This window comes from Arachis hypogaea, chromosome 15 (genome assembly GCF_003086295.3).
Source record: "Arachis hypogaea cultivar Tifrunner chromosome 15, arahy.Tifrunner.gnm2.J5K5, whole genome shotgun sequence".
NCBI classification, from domain to species: Eukaryota; Viridiplantae; Streptophyta; class Magnoliopsida; order Fabales; family Fabaceae; genus Arachis; species Arachis hypogaea.
In genome coordinates, this window is record NC_092050.1 from 18,802,778 (window position 1) to 18,819,872 (window position 17,095).

A 17,095-nucleotide genomic window follows, 5' to 3' on the forward strand; every position below is an offset into this window, starting at 1 on the left:
CTGCTGTTGCTACCCGCCACCGCGACTTGTGACATAATGGACAGCGAAAAAGAATGATGCCGTTTCGGATGTTTCTTTCTTTTTTATATTTTATATTTTTTTGGTTTTGGATATTTTTTAAATAATTTTAAATGTTTTTGTTTAAATTTAAAATTTTTTTTAATTGTTTCGGATGTTTTATTTTGTTAGGTGTTGAAATTTCGAAAATGATTTTGGATAATTCTTTTTTTTTATTGTTTTTTTTTGTTAGGTTTTAGATTTTTTTTATTAGAAATTTTTATAATAATTTTTAAAATAATTTTAAAATTTTTAAAATTATTTTAGATTTTTTAAAATTATCTTAAATTTTTTATTTTGAATATTTTTTTTATTAGATTTTGAATATTTTTTATGTTAATTCACGTTTCTTTCAAAAATAAAAAATATAAAAAAACTCAAGTTTATTGGTCATCTACCCTAATGCATAAATACATACATCATAGTATCATATGTTGGAATAAATTAATTTTTGTTAACCCAGATGATTTATATTGAATCACCAAAAATATATTATAATGCGGAAGCGTACTTGAAATTGATGGAAAGACTCAGTTTTGTGGTTCTTTCGATCTTCCTCAACTAAAATCTTCTGTATCTCTAGGCAGCTGAATTGTGACTCTTTTGATGGGAAAAGAGCAACAAAAGCGGCTTTGGTATTTTGGGGACCGAAACCCTTAAGGCCTATTTATATTTGAGTATGACACCCATTAAACCCTAAAACCCAAATAAAATAGTATCTAAAGTCCAAAAGATAATATATCTAAAATCCAAAAGATAATTTATCTAAAGAACAAAAGATAATATCCGATTTTATTCTCATTTAATTCCAAATCAAAAGTAATAATGACTTATTCAATTTAGCATTTATAACAATAAATGAGATCACCTTTATATAAGTCATTTAATTTGAAATAGCATAATTTGTGACTATAATTAATATATGTATTGCCCACAAATAAATTAGGAAAATAAATAATTTCCTAACAATCTCCCACCTAGGCTATACATATATTCTTTCCTGATATAATCACATCTTATAAACTTTATGGCGCATCTGAATGTTATTTCTCTCATTACTTTAACAATCTGGTCCGTCTCATACATTAGGTATGGAACTACCGCAACTTTTATCACATTAATGTCGTGACTAAACCACAACAATCACCATCCTAATGTACTTAACGACATAGATCAAATTTGGATGAGTAATATGGAAAATACATGCCAAGTGATCTCATGCATGTCTATTTCCAGCTGGTCCAACTTTAAAGCTTTATTGAGATCAAACACAATACAAATATTGCAAAATGAACATTTCACATAACATGAAATAAACCATTAACTTAATTCTGCAGAAAAATAATTTAATTATCTGTCATAGGACATATAGCATAAAATAAACTCCCACTAAACCAAGGCATCACAAATATTGACACACATCCGAGCAGTGTGCTCATAAAAAACTTTAGGGATCGATTCCTTGGTTAATGAGTCTGCTAGCATATACTCTGTTCCTATATGTCCTATGAAAATCTATTTTTCTTAAACCTTCTCCTTGACAACTAAGAACTTGATATCTGTATGCTTCGATTTTGTCAAGCTCTTATTGTTATTGGAGTATAGTACTGCTGACTTATTATCACAAAATATCTTTAATGACCTTTCAATGTCATCTACTATACGAAGCTCAGTGACAAAGTTTCGCAACCATATGCCATGAAATCGGAATGAGAGTACCTAATGATCTCCAAATTTTCTGATCTCCGATAAATAAGCATGTAATCATTTGTTCTCTTTAGACAACGCATTACGCATTTAACAGCTATCCAATGATCATGCCCGGATTGCTCAAGTATTTACCCAATATTCCCACTATAAATGATATATCGGGATGTGTGCAGACTTGAGCATACATTAAAATTCCTAGTACTGATGAATAAGGTTTATCATGCATTGCTGTCTTCTCAAGATCATTTTTGGGGCATTGCTTGAGACTAAACTTGTCTCCTTTAGTTACAGGCGTGTCTATTGGTCTACAACTTTCTATGACATATCTACTTAAAATCTTTTCGATATAGTTCTTTTGTGATAATCCAAGAATACCTTGAGAGCAATCTCTTAGTATCTCGATTCCTAATACAAAAGAGGCATCACCAATATCTTTCATTTCGAATTTGTTCGATAGAAATTTCTTAGTTTCATGCGACAAGCCTATATCGTTACTGGCAAGTAGAATGTCATCAATATATAAGACCAAAATATGTATTTACTCCCACTGAACTTACGGTATACACATTCATCTATAATATTTACCTCAAAACCATGAGGTAATGACTTAATTAAACTTGTGATACCATTGACGGGAAGCTTGTTTGAGACCATAGATGAATTTTCTCTTTTTCTATTGGATCTCCTTAATGACACTTCTTGAGGTTATTGAGCTTGCTGTATGGGTTGGAGTTGAGGAGGATTCTCATTATTTTCCTATACTGTAACTGGATCTACAGTAGGATTCTCATTATGCTCTTATACTGTAACTGTATCTTGAACAATAATAGGCACAAGGACCTGATCATTGTCAGTTACAAAATCCTCATCAAAAGCAACATTTCTAAAATTTCCTTCCCCCCCCAAACTCAACATCCTCAAGAAATCTCGCATTTTCCGTCTCAAAAATAGACCTTGATGCAGGATTGTAAAACTTGTACCCCCATGAACGCTCAGCGTAACCAACAAATTAGCAACTAATTGTTCTTGAGTCAAAATTTATTTCATGCAGCCTATAAAGTCGCGCCTCATCTGGACATCCCCAAATATGCAAATACTTTATACTGGGCCTTTTCCCAGTCCAAATTTCATATGAAATTTTGTTAACTGCTTTGCTTGGTACCCTATTAAGGATGTACACTACGGTCTTTAAGGCTTCTCCCCAGAGTGATTCAGATAAGGAAGAATGACTAATCATACTTCTCACCATGTCTTTAAGAGTTCGGTTCCTTCGCTCTGCAACACCATTCATGCTAGGTTTGCCTGGCATGGTGTATTGCGGAATAATACCAGACTCCTCTAAGAAAAGAGCAAAAGGCCCGGGACGTTGTTCACCTAAACCGTCATATCTTCCGTAGTATTTACTACCACGATCAGATTTGACAGCTTTAATTTTCTCTCCAAGTTGAAGTTCAACTTCAACTTTGAAAGACTTGAAAACATCCAAGGCTTGGGACTTTTCATGAATTAAATATAGATACCTGTAACGAGAGTAATCATCTATGAACGTAATAAAGTACCGTTGTCCATTTCAAGAGACAGTAGAGAATGGACCACATATATCGGTATGTATCAGTTCTAAGACATCTTTAGCTCTCTCGGCTCCTAATTTTCTTTCATTTGTCCTTTTCCCCTTTATGCACTTAATGCAGACTTCAAAGTCTGCTAAATTTAGAGGTCCAAGAATTCCATCCAACACGAGCCTCTGAATTCTCTATTTAGAGATGTGACCTAGGCGTTTTGCCATAACGATGTCGAATTCTCATTTAGTTTTCGTTTTGTACCTGTTTGCAGTATTTCATTATTATAGGAATTTAAGTCAAGCCTATATAGATTATCCACCAAATGACCAGAGCAAATATTATTCGAATTATAGAAGAGACTGACTTTATTGTTTCCAAACGAACAAAAATAACCTGATTTGTCCAAACGAGAAACAGAAACCAAATTCTGTCTAAATGACGATACATAAAATGTCTTTAATAAATCCAAGTAAAATTCACTTGTGGAACATAATCTAAAGGTTCCTATAGCTTCGACTGCAATTATATTGCCGTCTGCCACATAGATGTATCTTTCAACATCACTTGGCGGTCGGCTCCACAAGCAACCCTGCATAGTAATACTTACATGAGTAGTAGCAACAGAATCTACCCACCAAGTATCAACAGGTGCATAACTTAAACTAGCCTCAGAACAAACGAAAGTAAGAATTATAACCTTCTTTACACGCTAGGCGGCATATTTGCTACAATCATTCTTCATGTGTCTTACCTTCTTACAGAAGAAATATGCTGAAACTTGATCCTATTTCTTAGCCTTTTTCTGCTGAGAAGGCACATCCGCAGTAGTATCACGCTTTCTTTTATACTGAGAAGATGAAGCCATGTGAGCACTTTCAGTCTCATCTTGCTGTAGTCTCTCTTCTTCTTGCACACAGTGATACTACAAGAAACATTGTTAAAATCGACGGTCAAATCGACAGCTAGGCCGTCGATAATATTAAAAATCGACGAGAAAATAGATGGCTGGTCGCTATTAAGCTTGTCAATTTTATAAAATTCTAATAAAATCGACGGCTTGCCTAGCCGTCGATAATAATTTAATAAAATTGACAACATCTCCGTCTATAATATGAGTTTGAGAATTTTACCTTTTTACTAAAATCGACAACGTTGCCGTCGATATTATTATATAAAATCGACAATAATTCCGTCTATAATATGAGTTTGTGAATTTTGCCTTCTTAATAAAATCGACAACATTGCCGTCGATATTATTATATAAAAATCGACATTGCCTTTGTCAATATTTGATTCAATAAAAGCGACACAATGGCCGTCGATTTAATTATTTATTTTAAATTTAAAAAGCGACAACGCTGTCGTCGATTTTAATAGCTATATTTTTTAATTATTTTTTCTATTTAAAAAATAATAAACAATTAATGCAAATAAAATTTACACAGAATATTAGAAAACAAGATAAATAAACTTTTAAATATAAAAATAAAATTTATACTAAATATTAGATAATAAATTTACAAAGTTATCAAAATAATAAATAATCCTCTAGAATAAAAAAACTTGTTCAATATTATATAATAAACGGACATTAAATTAAAACTTGTTCAATGAAACTTTAGTGTCGTACCATTATCCAAAGTAGTGTATGTATTGAATAATAATTGAACAACTAAGAAAATAAATATTTGATAGGAAAGCATGTAAAAATTCTAGTCCTATACTTGCTAGGAATTAAGCTAAGAGGATATGTAAAGAGTGGAGCGAAGAAGAATCAACATTAGACTTGAGGAGGTGCGTGCAATGGAGAAAGAAAGAAGAAGCTAATTAATTAACATGAAGAGTAGAATGGAGAAATGGAACAACATATAAAAATTATATTGGTGGATATAAATGGGACCTCTTATAGTCTTATATACTTTCTTCCCCTCATTTTATATGTGATGGTGCTGCAATACATGTCCTCGTATATATTTCCTGCCCTGCATAGTTTCGGAATCTTGCTATATATTATTCAATCCCTTAAGGCCTTAGTGTGAAACTTCACTGTATCCACTTAATGGCTTCACTCAAATTATAAAAAATTACTGTATTATATGTTGTAATTAGTCAAAACACATTTAGTAGTTGCATATCAAACAAGAACAAAGAACCCACTAGAGAACTAGGATTAACTGTGACATCGTCTGTTTGAGGTTCAATTAACCATCATTAATTTAAGATTTATTTATTCTTTCTTTCAATTAAACATCTACTGTTAATTGGTACGGAGGTGGTAGAGTTATTCAAAGAGAGAGGGCCACTGCCCACTCCTCTACCCTGGTTGTTATATAATGTTACTTTTTTAAAAATTTATTCTTATGTAAAAGAATTTTGAAATTTTGCTACATTTTTTCCCCAACAGAAAAATTTCATTTCGATAATGAAACAAGAGCAATGCAAGGAAAAAACATGTTAACAGCAAAAGAAGAACATCGTAACTACAAAGCACCGGAGAGATCACTTCTTGCTTGGGGCGAAAAATCCACTCAGTTCCTATGGCCAAGGTAGCATAACCTGCCTAAAATGTAAAGAAACAACAAACCAACTCACTTGGTAATTTGAACAAACACAAGATATGCATAACAACTCAAACAACTTTTTCAATTCAACCAGAACATCAATGCCTGCCAATCAATTAGCCAACAATCGATTAATTAAAATAAAGAATAGATTTGAACTTGCCAGTAACATGCAATAGAAAACACTTCCAAAAATTCTTGCAGGCTTGCGGTGAGCGAATATATCATTTATCATTGCCTAAAAATAACTGCACAATTTAGTCAAATCATTTAATTGCCAAGTTTTCACTTAGCACAAGACTATGCTAGTTTTCAATGTTATAATCACTTATTTGGACAATTACATACCCACATGATAAGACTTTTTTGTGAGCTATCCAAAGCTTGTCTTCCAGTGATTAGCTCCAATAATAGCACACCATAAGCATATACATCAGTTTTCTCATCTACTATTCCATGCATGAAGAATTTATGGGGAAGGTACCTGTTAGTGACAACAAATTAGAATCAAAGGATTAAGAACACTACTATCTACAAAGAATATACTAAGAAACTTGTTATAAATGTATAGACCCGAATGTGCTTTCTACTTTGCAAACAGTATGGTGAGTCCATTGGTCAGGTAACCACTTTGCTAGGCCAAAATCAGATATCTGGAGATTGAATCAGAGGAAGAAAATTAAGATTATATAACTAATGTGATCTAGAAGCATAAGAAATTCTGAAGTTAAAAACACACATATATTTATACACAAATACATAGTGATGATTCTTGATGTTCGACCTGAGGCTCAAAAGTCTCAAGAGAGAAGAATATTAGAAGCCTTGATATCCTTGTGAATGATCCTTCTTTGACATCCCTTATGAAGATAGCAAAGTCACTCGGCAGTTCCCAAAATAATCTTAAATCTGAGACTCCAATTGAGCTTCTCTCTAGGCCCTGACGATGAACAAAGTAGTAAGAAACCAAAAATGTCATTACAAGCTTCATATTTTAAGACTTAAATCATAGGATCACCATTCATGTCACCAAATTTCAATAATGAGCATCAACCAAAATTAAGTAATTTTTTATAAACCAGAGCATCTCCATAATGCATAACTCATAATTTCAATTCTATAAACAATAATCAAATTACAGTTGGAAAAAAATATTAGCAGTAACAACAAGAGGAAAAGCAAAAGAACAAGTAATTGACAATATAGAACTTCATCAAGGCTGATTTCACTGAGAACTTTCTCTTCATTAATATACTTTGGCAATGGAAGTTAAACCAATATACCTGATTGCATACATTTTTTGCCTCAAACATGAGCTAAAAATAAAAGTTTGGAATGGTAACAAGTAACATAAATCTAATACTGTGAACATCAGGGTTAACATTGAGCTGGTGAACTTGCTTAATCAAATTGGATTCGGAAACTTGTTCGGGAAGGTCAATGTCAAAGGACTTAATCCCTAATTCAGCACATGTCTTTCTCTTCATTCCCACATAACTCTATGAGTCCTTCTTGTTCCCTACTGTCACCACCGCCAGCCTCAAAACCTGCAACAACACCATCACATTACATTATTCTAATTCCCAATTTTGAGTAGGTTAGATTGGGATTGGGATCGGAATTGAGTACCTTGCCGTACTTTTGAGAGAGGAAGCACACTTCCTCCGCGATCTCAGATCTAATAGTTAGCGGCACCGCCTTGCCGTTTATTACGGAGCGACAGCGGCGCGAGTGTGTCGGAGCAACGACGGGCACGGGAGGAACAGAGCGATGGCGGCGTGGAGGTAGTGGAGTCACGACGGCACAGTGGCAGCGGAGAGGGAAGGTTGGTGAAATGCAGAAGCCCAAATTGGGGTTAGTTAATTTTTTCTGGTAAAATGTAAGCAGGAATTGAGCGAAACGAGAGACGCAGAAAGTTTACCTTAGGTAATTTTTTGTTTATAAATATCGACAATAACTTCGTCGATTTAATTAAAATAAAAAATCAACATCGTAGCTGTCTATTTTATTTAATAAATCTATATCCTCCTTTTAGTTTTAAAAAGAGATATTGATCATTTAAAATTATCGACGACAAAAGATGTCTATATTATAATTATTAAAATAGACAACTTGTGTGTCGATTTTAAAAAAAAAAGTGAAACGAGGAACGCGAGAAGTAAGGGCGGAGTAATTTTTTGTTAATAAAAATCGACGGTAACTGCGTCGATTTTAATTAAAATAAAAATCAACAATGTTGCCGTCTATTTTATTTATTAAATCTATACCCCTCATTTAATTTCAAAAAGAGATCTCGATCGTTTAAAATTATCAACGACCAAAGCTGTCTATATTATAATTATTAAAATAGACAACCTGTGTGTCGATTTTAAAGAAAAAAAGTAAAACGAGAAACGCGGGAAGTAAAGGGGTATAATTTTTTGTTGATAAAAATCGACGGTAAATTCGTCGATTTTAATTAAAATAAAATCAACAGTGCTGCCGTCTATTTTATTTAATAAATCTATACCTTTCATTTAATTCTGTAAAGAGATCTCGATCATTTAGAAGAAAAGCTGTCTATATTATAATTATTAAAATAGACGACCTGTGTGTCGATTTTAAAGAAAAACATTTTCAGCCTGCCCGGCCGTCTGCAATGTGACGATAAGAGGAAGAGCCTTAAAAAGTTATCAAAATAATAGACGACAAGGTCGTCGATTTTAATATTTTATTTCTAATTATTTCTTTTTCATTTTATCGACTACAAGCCGTCGAAAAAAATCGACAAAAATTATGGCCGTCGATTTTTGTCGTCGATAATTACACTATTTTTTGTAGTGTGAGATATAAGCTCAATTAAGGACCAAATGTCCTTTAGAGCATTATAACTCACTTTGAATTGTCCAAAGTGTGCAGAAAGGGAAATCAAAATGAAATGCACGAGTAAATCTTCAGACAACTCTAACTTTAGTGCTTTCAATTTTGAAGCAAGATGAGACATTTCCATAATGCACTCCCTTATGTTCCCTTTACCTTTATACCTCATGGAGACAAGTTTGCTCAAAAGACTACTTGTCTCCGCCTTTTCATTCTTAGTAAATAATTTTTCAACATCCTTTAGAAACTGTTTGGCATCTTTATCCTCAGTAATTGAGCCCCGAAACACCTCAGGAATTGAGCGTTTCATGATCATGATGCTCATTCGATTGGATCTCTCCCACTTCTCTATTTTAACCTCATTGAGGTTTTCCGGAGTGGAAGTCGGTTTCTTCTCTCGAAAAGCTATATCTAGATCCATACAATCGAGGACAATCTCCACGGTATCCTTCCAAACTTTAAAGTTTGAACCATTCAGCATAAGAATACTGCTAATTTGTACAGAAACATTGGTAGCTAAAGTCATAGTTTCTGGATTAGAACAAAAGAACATGCAGTAAACATTAGTTAAATAATGGAAAAAAATCCAGATTGAGATATCTAGAACAACATTAATTTTCAATCTTTGGATAGAAAAATTAACTGTAAGTGATACTCTCATCGCAGTAATCAAATATTGTCAAAATTTCTATCACACATTAAGCCTTTCTTTGGACCGACTTAATGTGCACATGGAAACTTAAACTTTGCAACCTATTTATTACCGCATATATTTTCTATTAATTGGCCAAACAATAACCTTTTTTTGGCCGATTATTGACCGCATAATTAATAAAAAATAAACAAAGGTGTGCAATACTTATTATTTGGCCAAACAATAAACTTCCTTTGGGCCGATTATTGTCCGCATAAATAATAAGCATTACTTTATTCTTAATTAGTTACCCAAACACATATTTACCATGAATATGTGTATGTAATTTGGCCAAATATAGACTTTCCTTTGGGCTGACCAATATTCGCATGAATTACATATCATCATATCCCTAATAGTTTAAATAAATCAATTTTCACAAAGGAGGTTACTTTAGCAGCATAATGTTCAATCAATTTATTTCAAAACTAAATCTTTATAAAATAGGTGGGTATAATAATTCAAATTATTACTAGTTTCCTTATGTAACATTTAAATAATATATATATATATATATATATATATATATATATATATATTAATTCAAATATTATTAATATGTATACATAACTTGGCCAAATATAAATTTTTCTTTGAGTAGATCAATATTCACATAAGTGACATATACATAATAACAAGTGTATTAACCCGTGCCATGCACGTGATAAGATTGAAATTATAATTTTAAATTATTTTGTTAAGATTAATTTAAATTATAATAATTTGATTAATAAAAATATAACATGTTATGTATTATTTATTTTTTCTTAAACTAGTGTTAAATATATTAACTCTAAATAGTTATTAATTGGTTTTAGTAATCTACTTTCTTCAATAAATCAAACATATATACTCAATGTGACCATAAATAACTTAATAATATTTAGACCCATCAACAAATTTTTGAAAAGGACAAATAGGTCCTTGGCCTTTTGCTCCGCGGACATTTTCGTCCCTGACCATTGAAAAATACTTTTAAGTCCATGACCTTTACAAAACTTAGACGGATCAGTCCCTGATGGAGGCATTTGGACGGATCAGTCCCTGACGGAGGCATTTGGACGGAGGGACTAATCCGTCCAAGTTTTGTGAAGGTCAGGGACTTAAAAGTATTTTTCAATGGTCAAGGACGAAAATGTCCACAGGACAAAAGGTTAGGGACCTATTTGTCATTTTCTCCAAATTTTTATATGTTGTTTTACTGTCAAATAAGAACACATCAAAATTAGCTCAAAATAAATAATAAATTATTAGAGAATTCTAATGCATAAAATTCTCTAATAAACAATGAATAATTTAAATCTACTAAAAAACAACTCAACACTTTTCTTTGATGCCTGCAAAACATATACCTGAAATAATATTATATCAATGTTAGTATACAGTTTTACAATCATCGACCGTATTTACTATACATGACTCCTTCATAAAAGTTATTCTATACACGTGTGCGGTCGGAAGATAAATTACTGGACTTTATTTTATTTTTCTAAATTATTATAATTATGTATTATTCATTAAATGCTTATTGTAATATTGTAATATAATTATAATAAAGATATTTTTCTAAAATAAATTTAGAAGAAAGAATAGTACTTTCATTTTGGAGGGAAAATGAATTCATGAGAAATTGACACCTCACTTTTATTAGTTGATAATGTATTAAATATTGATTTTATATAATTATAATAAAAATATTTCTCTAAATTAGTATAATCATGCATTATTCGTTATATGTTAATTGTAATATAATTATAATAAATATATTTTTCTAAAATAAATTTAGAAAAGAAAATAGTAATTTCATTTTAGAGAAAAAATAAATTCATGAGAAATTAACACCTCACTTTTATTAGTTAGAGAAAAAATTCAGTTTTAGTATATTTTGTCATTATTATACATTTTTCTCTAATCATATATCCATTGTTTTCTTTTCTTTGTTTCAGCATTTTGAACCTGGGTTTTTACTTCTCGTAGTTCTGACTTCTCAGTCATTCTATTAGATGTAGTTGAAAACTATTAAAATTCTTTGATTAATATAGGAGAAAAATATATTATTATATGATAGAATTAATATGAGTATATTTTATTATTAAATAAACAAAGTTAATATAAAATAAAATTATACATAAAAAAAGAAAAAAATAAAATTAAAATAACAAAAGTGATAAAAAGATTATTTTTATAATTTTGTTTTGTCATTTTTATGTATAGAAGATTAGAAAATAGTAAATTTTTAACTAAATTAATTTATATTTGTTGTATTCAATTTAAATAAGTAATAAATTATCTTATTTTAATTTATTCCTTAAATTTATATATCATAAAAATTAAATCAAATAATTAATATACATAATTTTAAATTGTGTGATACTTAAATATCTATTCAAATCAATTAGTTGATATAATTAATTTATCATAATGAATTGACTTTAATGAGTTAAACAAAATAAAACAGAAGCATGCTACGTTGATTCTATCATTAAAGGTAAAAATTCGATTTTTATATGATAGAATAGATAATATAATAGACGGCGAGAAAGAGAAAGACAAACATTTTAGATCCTAAGTTGTTTCATTTGAATGTTGCAATGTGGGTATCACATTATTTTACTTATTTTACCCTATGAACCCTTTTGTAACTTTATTTCAGTATCCTTTGAGTACTAAATTAAAATTCAAAATGAAACTAAAAAAAAGTAAAGAGTATAAAATTATTGATTGAAAAATACTCTAAATAATAAAAAGCCAAATTAACTTTAATATTAAATTCATTAATACGATTTTAATTTTATATAATAGTTAGAAAATAGATTAGTAAAAGCAAATGGAAGAATAGCTTTAATTAGTAAAATATTCATTTAGAATAATTAAAAAATATAAAATTATGATATTATTAAAATAATACATTTTTATGTTAAAAAAATTATATTTAAATAAAATATTTATAAAATATAAAATATAAAATTTAGAGTAACATAGCTTCATGAACATTAATCATTAATTAATTATGAACTAACATAAAATTATAACATAATTTATTTATGAAAAAAAATAATCAATAATTAATATTAATAAATATAAAAATCATCCAAAAACTTTGATTAAAAGTATGAATGATTAATTATTATTCATTATTAATAATATTTTGTTCATAACAAAAACTGAAAATATAATTATTCAGATTTAGATTTTAGAAAAATAAACGTATAAGTAATAAATGATCTATTTTATCATGTATATTATTAATTAATGAATTAAACTAACTGATATAATGAATTATAATTAATTAATTGGTATAAATTATAATAAATTATAATAAATTATATGATATTTAAAAAGAAAATAAAATGAATAAAAAAATAAAAAGAAATAGAAGAATAGAAGACTACAATAAAATAAATTGAATGTAAGTTTTTTTTTCTTTTTACAAATTTTATATCACATCTGCTTCAATAATAATAAATAAAAATACATCAACTTAATATCTAAGAAAAAATGATGAGATAAAATCATAACACAATTCTAAAATAAAAGCTTAGATTAAACCATAATATCATTGCACAACACAAATTAAAAGTATATTTCACACTACAATATACCACACAAATAGATAAATGACTTAAGCTTAATTACGAAATTTTTTTTATTTATGCAAACATGATAACACCATGGTTTATAAATGCTTAATGGATAACATATCATATATTGCTCTGAATGATGAGTACGGGAGTTGAAAAGTGTGTGCTGATTTGTGTCTATGATAGTTGCCTTCTTGTGACGACGCCTCATAGGAAGAAAAAGAATTGTTGTAAAAGCTACCCAATGAAAGAGTAATTGGTAAATGAATGATATTTTCTTGGTTTAATTACTCTGTTGATCCATATAGTTTCGTGAAATTTTCAATTAGGTCCCTATACTTTTTTTCTTTTTAATTGGGTCCCTGCATCAATTTTTTTTTTCAATTAAGTCCCTCTTAGTAGTAATTGGCTTAATTTTATAGGGATCCAACTAAAAAAAAAGAATTGGTATAGGGACCTAAATAAAAAGAAAAAAAAGTGTAGGGATCCAATTAAAAAAAAATTGGTGCAAGGACTCAATTAAAAGAAAAAAAAGTATAGGGACCAGCAGAGTAATTAAACCTATTTTCTTCTAGCATATATGGTCTTTTATAGTGGTAAAATAAAAATAGAATTTGATATTTATCCTAATAAAATTAAATAACTAATTAGTTATATTTAAATAAATAAAATAAGTTAAATAAAAATATTTTTAAGAATTAATCAAATCAATTAGTCAATACAAATAATTAGTATAATTAATTTTATTTGATTTATTGAGTTCAAAAAATAAATTAAAAAATAATTGATTAAATTAATTAGTTGATATAATTAATTTATTATAATTGATTGGATTTAATGAATTAAAAAAAATTAATAAGAAAACATTGGAGACAATAATTTTTTTTAACTAAATTAATATGTATTTATTGTATTTAATCAGTATAAGTAACAAATCATCTATGTTATTATGTATCTCATAAATTAATGAATTAAAATAATTGATATAATAAATTACAATGATTTGATTGATATAAATTATAATAAATCGTGTCATATTTAAATACCTAATCAAATCAATTAGTTGATATAATTAATTTACTGTAAAAAATTGTATTCAATAAGTTATAAAAATAAATTAAGAAACACGCTAAGAAGTATGTCACGCCCACCATGAAGTGCAAAAATTCAATTTTTATATAATAAAAATATATATTCTTATATATGTTATAGAAATATGATTTGATTCCATGAACTTGCTTATTTTTTTAACTTGCCACCTATATTCAGCATGAAATTTTAATTTTTCTAAAATAAATTTAGAAGAGAGAATAGTACTTTCATTTTGGAGAAAAAATAAATTCACGAAGAATTGGCACCTCGCTTTCATTAGTTGATAATGCATTAAATATTAATTTTATATAATTATAATAAAAATATTTTTCTAAATTAGTATAATCATACATTATTCATTAAATATTAATTGTAATATAAATATAATAAAGATATTTTTCTAAAATAAATTTGGAAGAGAGAATAGTGCTTTCATTTTAGAAGAAAAATGAATTTATGAAAAATTGACACCTCACTTCAATTAGTTAGGGGAAAATACAATTTTAGTATATCAAGTAGAAGTATATTATTATTATTATTATTATTATTATTATTATTATTATTATTATTATTATTAAAAATATTTTGGATTGATAATTGATAAGTAGTTTAATAATGTATTAAATATAGATTTTATATAATTATAATAAAGATATTTTTCTAAATTAGTATAATTATGTATTATTCATTAAATAGATTCATTTTGGAGGGGAAATGAATTCATGAGGAATTCACACCTCACTCTTATTAGTTGAGAAAAAATCCAATTTTAATATATTAAGTAGTTTATATAAATAGAAATACTTACTAAGTATATATAAAAGAGGAGATATATAATTATATATAATATAATTTCTATATATGTAACAGATATAAATTGTTATAATTATAGAGACTTACTATAATTAGATTAAATTTAATTATAAATGTAAATAAATAAAAGTGATAATAATTAATATTATTATTTTCTTTTTTACATTTAATATTTACCGTAAATATAAAAAATATTGAGAAAAAAGTAGATACCGACTTTATTTTATTTTATTTTACGTCATGGATTTCTTTACTAAAATTAATGGAGAAAAAAAGATCTTTATGATTATATATCAATCTCAATCATAATAAATAAGATGAATCGGTTGAGCAACTAACAAATTTAATGGATAAATGTTATTTTCCATTTATGAAAAAAATGAGGTAATATGCATGCGTATATTAATATAGGAAGAATATATACTCACAGCTTTAAAATCTTTAAGAATATTCGATTGTATTATCCTTTAAGCCAAAAAATTCATCCTTTATTTTCATTAAATATTTATATTAATTCAATTAAATGAGTATTTTAATAAAAGAAAAGATTATTATTATTATTATTATTATTATTGAATAATAACGATAATTATCGTTATTAATATTAAATTGGTTATATATATATATATATATATATATATATATATATTTTGTTGCTTCTACAATGGTACAATAATATTTCCTTTCATTTGTTAACTAATTAAACTTGGTTATTTATATTAAATATATTTAATGATTACTAAAAATTAATCATATAATTATCATTATTAACAATCAATTATTAATAATCAATTTATATTTCTCTAAAATATAATTTTCTATCTTTTTATTATTATTATTATTATTATTATTATTATTATATAGGTCACCATTAAGATAATAACTTGTCACTAATAAAATTTTAGTATAATGAATAAAAAATAGAATTATATCAATATAATTAAAATCAATAAAATTAAAATAGTTAAAAATATTTTTGATTGATAATTAGGTTAATAATGCATTAATTATTGATTTTATATAATTATAATAAAAATATTTTTCTAAATTAGTATAATTATAAATTATTCATTAAATACTAAGTATAATATTGTTATATAATTATAATTAAGATAATTTTCTGAAATAAATTTAAAAGAGATTAGTATAATTATATAAAGAGATTATCTTAAATTAGTATAATTATGTATCATTCATTACATATTAATTATAATATAATTATATCAGATAATTTTTAAAAATAAACTTAAAAGAGAGAAATAGTGCAATCATTTTAGAAGGAAAATTGGTTCACGAGAAAGTGATACCTCACTTTTATTAGTTTGGAAAAAACCCAGTTTTAGTATATTAAATAGAAGTAGATTGGTATAAATTATAATAAATTATATAACATTTAAAAAGAAAATAAAATGAATAAGAAAAAAATAAAAGTAAATAGAATAGATAGAAGACTACAATAAAATAAATTGAATGTGAGAGTTTTTTTTTGATACATTTCATATCACATTCGTTTCAATAATAATAATAATAAATAAAAATACGTCAACTTGATATCTAAGAAAAAATGATGAGATAAAATCATAATACAATTCTAAAGTAAAAGCTTAAATTAGAACATAATATCATTACACAACACATATTGACAGTAATTTCATTCTACAATATACCACAAACAGGTAAATGACTTAAATTTAAATACGAAACATTTTTTATTTATGCATACATGATAATACCATGGTCTATCACAACTAGAAAATGGATTAATACAGACAGATTTACAGACAGATTTGGTCTTTATTATAGACGGATTTTTGGTTACCGACGAAATTACCGACGGATTTTGTCCCTCTGTAAAAGCCCCGTCGGAAATTATTTACCGACGGATTTTTTTTCCGTCGGAAAATTACAGACGGATTTTTACCAGTTACCGACGGATTTTTCCTCTGTAAATTCTGCATCCATTTTTCGAAGGCGACGAACTTTCCGACGGATTTTCCGTCTGTAATTACAGACGGATTACAGACAGATTTTCCGACGGATTTTTCATCTGTAATTACAGACGGATTTTCCATCTGTAATTACAGACAGATTTTCCGACAGATTTTCCGTCTGTAATTTGAACTTCGGAAAATCATCTTACAGACAGAAAATCCTTCTGTAAATCCA

At 27.7% G+C, this 17,095-nt stretch overlaps 1 protein-coding gene across 13 annotated transcripts; it reads right to left on the bottom strand.

Moving 5' to 3' along the window:
• Positions 1–3,652: 3,652 nt before the first annotated feature.
• On the bottom strand, positions 3,653–7,802 carry LOC112749811 (receptor-like cytosolic serine/threonine-protein kinase RBK2). Of its 13 annotated transcripts, none has more exons than XR_011873215.1 (8): positions 7,520–7,800; positions 7,292–7,437; positions 6,675–6,830; positions 6,464–6,543; positions 6,239–6,374; positions 6,054–6,128; positions 4,027–5,889; positions 3,653–3,918 (listed from the first exon to the last, which is right to left on the bottom strand). XR_011873215.1 is itself a non-coding variant. In XM_072218750.1 (7 exons), exons 2-7 carry the CDS (start codon positions 7,201–7,203, stop codon positions 5,865–5,867), a joined length of 498 nt encoding a protein of 165 aa, XP_072074851.1. In that variant the 5' UTR covers positions 7,204–7,437; positions 7,520–7,741; the 3' UTR covers positions 5,612–5,864. The 13 variants fall into 13 exon arrangements, 2 of the variants coding, with proteins under 2 accessions (XP_072074851.1, XP_025653999.1); XR_011873214.1 differs by having other exon boundaries at positions 4,081–5,885; positions 6,054–6,138; positions 7,520–7,765; XR_011873209.1 differs by having other exon boundaries at positions 4,081–5,889; positions 7,174–7,437; positions 7,520–7,741.
• Positions 7,803–17,095: the final 9,293 nt, after the last annotated feature.

Bases quoted from the DNA above. Each gene is read 5' to 3' on its own strand.
- LOC112749811 (XM_072218750.1), bottom strand. From the start codon at position 7,203: ATGTTTGAGGCAAAAAATGTATGCAATCAG. The intron at 6,375-6,463 runs GTCTATACATTT...TGTCACTAACAG, and splicing joins AAAGTAGAAAGCACATTCGG to GTACCTTCCCCATAAATTCT. The intron at 6,129-6,238 runs GTATGTAATTGT...AGTTATTTTTAG, and splicing joins AAAAAAGTCTTATCATGTGG to GCAATGATAAATGATATATT.